General features: G+C 51.0%; 1 protein-coding gene across 1 annotated transcript; it reads right to left on the bottom strand.

Annotated features, from left to right (window-relative positions):
* Window positions 1–2,084: 2,084 nt before the first annotated feature.
* On the bottom strand, window positions 2,085–4,736 carry DMRTC1B (DMRT like family C1B). The gene is made up of 4 exons (XM_070289603.1): window positions 4,522–4,736; window positions 4,278–4,438; window positions 3,487–3,623; window positions 2,085–2,186 (listed from the first exon to the last, which is right to left on the bottom strand). Exons 1-4 carry the CDS (start codon window positions 4,734–4,736, stop codon window positions 2,085–2,087), a joined length of 615 nt encoding a protein of 204 aa, XP_070145704.1.
* Window positions 4,737–5,900: the final 1,164 nt, after the last annotated feature.

Genomic DNA, 5,900 nt, shown 5'->3' with positions numbered 1-5,900 from the left:
CCTGCTTGGAAGTTTTTGTTTGGCCCATTTAAAGAGTTTAGAGGAAACCAGAGCCAGCATTTCAAAATTGAGATATTTTGCATAGAAATCTAGAGTTTCATCTTATCTTTAAAAATCAAGAGATGTGGCACAATGAGTCTGCATTCCTGCATGGCAACAGTTGGCTAGGGCCAAGTGACAGCTGCCCCCTTAGGTAGAGCATGCACTCTCTATTGGCCAGACCCCATCTGGCTTGCTCTACTCATTTATATAACCTGCTTGATCCTGTGGACATCTGAATTTGTGGCCTTCTGGACAACTGGAAGCAGTCAATGCCAGGCAGGGTGTAGGCACTTACTTGCTGAATGAGTAAATCTCCTGCCCATTCTTCTCTCTACCATTTCCTTATCGAGCCATGTTATGAAATCCCAGTTATTGAGAAAAGTGATTGTCCCTTTGAAAAGTGACTTGAACATGGTAAACTCAGGGTACTCTAGGTTATACTGTGGTAACAGGCAACACCTATATTTCAGTGCCTTACAATGAAGGTTTATTATTTGCTCACATACACAAACCTAGACACAAAATGAAAACATCCTCAGATTTTCACATGCATGGATAAGTACATGAGCATGCTGGTAAGTTTGCAATCATGAATCAAAATAACCTCTGGCAGATGAACAGATGAACTCACACAGAACCCTACTTAGAGACTGATCAGCTTAGATGGCAAAACCCTGTTTTCATAAGAGACATTATAAGACCCAGGGATCCAAGAGAGTAAAGGATGGAGGTACAGGAATATCCACCCTCAGTCAAGGAATTGTCCCATATAATAAAAACCATCTAAAAGCTTATAAAAGAGCCTAAACGCTTTTTAAAATAAAAATGCAGTAAGAATTTTGGACATTAAGCATTTTGCAAATGCATAAATAGACAGCATTCTAGTGAGTTCCCCACTTCTGGGCTTCTAGTTCAAGAGGGAGATGCACCCCAGGTGACCAAGAGGCAGAGAAATGGAGCTGGCCGGCCTGGGTCAAAGAGAGGGGCTAGAAGGCTGAAGTCCTTTATCTCCATCAGGAGCTGTCAACACACAAAAAAAAGGGTCAGGGCCAGGTCACATCCATTTGTCCTCCCAGCTCTCCCCTCTTTTTGTTCCACCCAGTCAAAGCTGTGTCACCTTGGACTATATTGCACAGAACTCTTCCTTGATTTGCCCATCTCAATTCTTGCTTCCTCCAATCCCTCCATCACAGCAACCACATCTCTTTTTGTCAAGCCTAGGGTCTCCACACATGCTCCTCTCTGGTTCAGACAGTCCTTGGTCCCTCACCACCCACAGTTGCTGGCCGAACCTCTTAAGCCTGGCATGCAGACCTCCGTGACTGGTAGCCTCTCCCCGCTCATCTCTTCCATCATGTTCTAGCAGTTCCTCCAGGGTTGCCTGCTTCACTCACACTCCATATCACAGTCCATTTTGATCTGGTAGTGCCCAGCCTTCCCCCTCAGCCTTCCCAGGTGTCTAGCTCTCCTCTGCCCTTCTTCTCCAGGCTCATCATTTGAGATTCAGCCCCAAAACATGACTTGTGGAGGCATCCAGGCTCCACATCAAGACTGGAAGCTCCCTGAAGGCAGGAACTAGATCTCCTTCTCGACTAGACACTTATCACCTATACGTGTCCTCCCCAGATCACAGCAGACTGCAGGAGTCTGGGTAGAAAACTCTGGACTGGGAGTCAGGAGACCTGATTCTTCCACTTGATATGCTGCATGCCCTTGGTAAGTCCCTGCCATTCTCAGGGACTCAGTTTCCTTATTTCTTGACATCAGGGCAGTGAACATTTGCTTTGGAGGACAGTGCTCAATAAAGGCTCAGTGATTCTCTGAACAACCACCTACTGCCACTTCGACAGAGGAGCTTGGCAGCCTGGGTCCAAAGAAGTTCAACCCCCCTACCTCCCTCTAACTCTGACTTCCCAGTTAGCCCCTGCTTACCACAACAGCCTCCCATTTCCCAACTGTCCCCAACCCCTTGTTCTCCTTTCAAAGACCAGGCTACCTGGAGCAACGCAGGGCTGGAGCAGAGAGATGGAGCCAGAAGGGGCCTAGGAAGATTCTCTCAGAGCCAGCAGAGCCTCGGCTGCTTCCAGTTTTCGCTGCCACTCTGAGGAGGCAGAAACCGAGGCCTGGTTGGAAGCTTCGGGAGCCTGAAAACAAAGGATGTCAGAGAATGGGAGCTGGGAACCCACACTCCCTCCATGCCCCTTCAGTCCCCAGCTACCCTGAGGCCTTCTGCTCTTCTCCTGACTAAGCTTGGCCCCTGCCAGGGTTCTGGAGCCCACAATCTTCCCAGAATCTGTGGCTGCAGTAGAAGGGGGTTAAGGGTGGCGTGGGGCTGGAGGATCAGAGTTGAGTGTCTAGGGACAAGGAAAGGAGAGACCAGGGGATTTATCCCTTTGGCAGGCACGTACTACTAGTGGGGAGGGGGCCAAGATTTTACAATATCTGCATGTGGGAATCTGAATGGCCATTAGGTGTTGTGGCTTAGACAAGTCGCTTCCCCTGCCTGGCCTGTCTTCTTTTCCATTTTTTCTTTCTCCTGTATCTTTCCAGGGACACTAATTCCTCTCAGCTTTTTTAAAACTCCTGGAGCAACAGTAAAGTTTACGGGAAATCAGAGGTGTCTGCATTTTAATCTGCAAGGCACCTGGAGAGACGTGATTACTGTTCCTGTCCGGGGACTGGTTCTTGCCCTTATATTCCCCAATCCCCAAGGGGCTTGAAGGGCCAGCTTGACTCCTCTCCAGGACACTTTCTCTGATGGTTATTAGACTCTGGCCTGGGCAAGATGGTGTCCCTCACCATCACGGCTCCCCTTCTCAGCAGAAGCTTCTATTCCATCTATTTGTTTCATGTGGAATAACAGCCTCCAGTTGTCAAAGGCCTGCGATGTGGCAGGCCTTGTGCTGGTCCTCTTTTCAATGCTATGTTGTTGCTGTTGTTCAGTTGCTAAATCATGTCTGACTCTTTGTGACCCCACGGACTGCAGCATGGCAGGCTTCCCTGTCCTTCACTATCTCGCCGAGTTTGCTCAAGCTTATGTCCACTGAGTCGGTGATGCCATCCAACCATCTCATCCTCTGTCACCCCCTTCTCCTGCCCTCAATCTTTCCCAGCATCAGGGTCTTTCCCAATGACTCGGCAGTTCTCTATAGGTGTAGAACACTGTCCCCTCTCAGCACACTGGTAGGAAATAGAGGCTCGGATATGTAAAGTCTCTTGTCCAAAGTCTCGCAAATTGGGAAAGGCAAAGCTGGGAGAGCCCTGTCGTTGCCCCTAAGTCTGAGATGCCTGCTCCTCCTCCCCTTCCTCTACCTCGCCCCCCACCCCCAGTTGCCCTGTACTGCCTCCATCTCCTCCTTCTAGCTCCAGAGCCTTAAGCAGAAGGTTTGGACACTCAGTAACACAATATACAAGTAGCCCCGTGGTCTTTCTCACTCTACTCACCTGCTGGGCAGGGCAGGGGATCTGTGTGACTTCCTCAAAAGAGAAATTGTTAGTTGCTTCTTCAAGGGTGCTGGAGTCCAGGACAGAGACAAAGAGTCCAAGACTTGACCGAGCAGCAGAGCGCCTTGGAAGATTGTCTGCGGGAACAGAGAGCACAGGTTGCAGTCAGGAACCAAGCCGGCCATGGAGAGGAGATGTGGGCATATTTTGGGACGAGGATAGGAGCCCAGAATGCCAGAGCTGAGAAGACTAACAAGACCACCTAGTCCTCGTCTTCGTTTTGGGACTGAGGACTATGAGACCCGTAGAGAAGTAGTGTTCCCTCAGGGTCATATGGCAAGTTGTAGTAGGGTTAGAGATGGTACCCAGGTCTTCAGGACACAGGAAGGGCTCTGAGCAGTGGCTGAGGTCAGAGCTTCCCACACTGGCCCCGGACTCCTCCTCGGGGATTGCACAGGGGTGAGCCTCGAGCTGAGGCGTGATGTTCTCCTTCCCAACTGTGAGACGCTGGGGACGGCTTAGGTGAGCCTTACCCTCTGATCCCATCCCACTCTACCTCACCCCCAACCTGTCCCACTCTAGGCCCTTTTTGATTTCCCAGATCTCTCCTTCCCACCAACACTTGGTAGATAATACTGATGGCATTTTTATAGTTGGGGAAGCTAAGGCCTGAAGAGTAACTTTCCCAAGGAGTAAAGCCACACAGAAACTGGGTGATACGCCTGGTGACAGAACTACGCATGCTCCCTACACCCGAAACTCCAACTGCCTCCCTGGCCAGAGACACTCACTGGGGACTCTTGCTCGAGTGCCCAACTTCTTGGCACGGCTGTGAGCTCTGGGAGAGGTAGTCCCGCTGCTCCGTATCCGTCCTCGAGTCGGGCGCCTCCTTACGTATGGCCCCTGCTCCATCTTCAAGTCACGTTCAGCAGGCAAGATGCTGTAGTGTTCCCTAAAGTGGGAGGATTGCGGGTCTAAGGTCAGTCACCTTTAGAGGAGGCCTACTCCCCTCCCCTTGTCAGATGCCATACTCACGAGAAGGGAACACACTTGTCACACTTGCAGGCCTGGAAGAGGCAGCGGTGCTCCTCGTCCTTGATTTGGTCAGTGATGCCGTGGTTGTGGCAGCGGGCACAGCGACCTATAGATCTTCTGGGGCCAAGTTCAATCCCACATGGGGCTCTGGTCTCAAGTCCAGTGGTGGAGTCGGGGAGGTAGCAGGGCATAGCAGGCATTTCATTGGGATCCATGGTTCTAGGGCAAGGAGTGGGGGTCAGGGTGGCCACATGATCCCCTACCCTCTACGTACTTCCTCTGCCCCTGGAAAACCCCATCTGAGGTGGCTGGATTCTTCTCCATCCAGCTCACTGCTGAAATGAGATTGCACCCTCCCTTCTTGCTCATGTAGCCTCCTTCCCAGGAAGCCCCACTCACATATAGGCCAGTTCCAAGAAACTCTGGGCATGGGTCCTGTATACTTCCAATCCAATTATTACTGCCCCTGCTCACCTTCAGTTCGCACGGACCCCTGACCCCGTCAGGCATACACATGCACTCTCGTGCCTCCTTCAACAAATACTACTTCCCTGTCTCATGTTTATCATCCTGCACTCTGCTATGCCCAACTACTATTCCTGGCATCCCTTTCCACAATTGTCTTCCTCACCTCCTGCATTCATCCACTCCCTACTCATGATTCTTATGTCCTGCACTCAATTCTATTTTATTGGTCTCATGTATGCCCTACATTCAATTTTCCTTTCATCTTCCATTCCAATTTTTTCTTGTACTCTATCAAAATCTTAATTACTTTCTTGCTCCCTCTCTAAAGTGACACCCTGAAATCATATCATATCATGAAATCTTATACTTCTGCTGCATCTCAAGCCCTTCTGTCAATGATTACTTTCATTCCTCCCCTCATCGACGTACCAAGTAGATGTTTGCTGAGTCCCCTGTTGAACGCCAGACCCTGATCTAGTCAACAGCCAACTCCTCCCTGCACTAATTGTTCTCTTGCAGCAGCACACCCTCTCTGCTTTCATGCAAACCCATCCATTCCCTCCACAGCCTCCCAACAATCTTCCCTGCTCCTCTCCAGCAACGTCAACAGTTATGCTTGAGCACAGCATCCCCTCCTCCCAAACCCAGAGTTCGCCACCTCCCTCCGCTCGGGTTACCCAACCGTTCCCTGTCACCCCCACCTCAGAATCATGAGGTGGGCGGCGGTGGGGGTGGGGGGACATAAGCCCTGCCCCAGCGGCCAGAGGCCAGGGGTCAGGCGTCTGGAGCAAGCGATCATCTCACGGGACTTCAGCCAAGGAAGGGTGGGGGTGTGGGGTGTGGAGTGGGGGGAGGGGTGGGGCGGGGTGGGATACAGGTACCCTGCGGAGGTGGAGGAGAGAAGAGGGATT

Source organism: Ovis canadensis, chromosome X (assembly GCF_042477335.2).
Source record: "Ovis canadensis isolate MfBH-ARS-UI-01 breed Bighorn chromosome X, ARS-UI_OviCan_v2, whole genome shotgun sequence".
In the NCBI taxonomy this organism is placed as follows: domain Eukaryota; kingdom Metazoa; phylum Chordata; class Mammalia; order Artiodactyla; family Bovidae; genus Ovis; species Ovis canadensis.
The sequence above is the reverse complement of the archived record's forward strand: the minus strand, read 5'-3'. Positions and strand labels throughout refer to the sequence as shown.

Excerpts from the sequence above, each read along its gene's own strand:
- DMRTC1B (XM_070289603.1), bottom strand. The coding sequence starts at position 4,736 with ATGGATCCCAATGAAATGCCTGCTATGCCCTGCTACCTCCCCGACTCC. Across the intron at positions 4,439-4,521 it reads GACAAGTGTGTTCCCTTCTC|GGAACACTACAGCATCTTGC; the intron begins GTGAGTATGGCA and ends CTCCCACTTTAG. Across the intron at positions 3,624-4,277 it reads CACTCGAGCAAGAGTCCCCA|ACAATCTTCCAAGGCGCTCT; the intron begins GTGAGTGTCTCT and ends CTGTTCCCGCAG.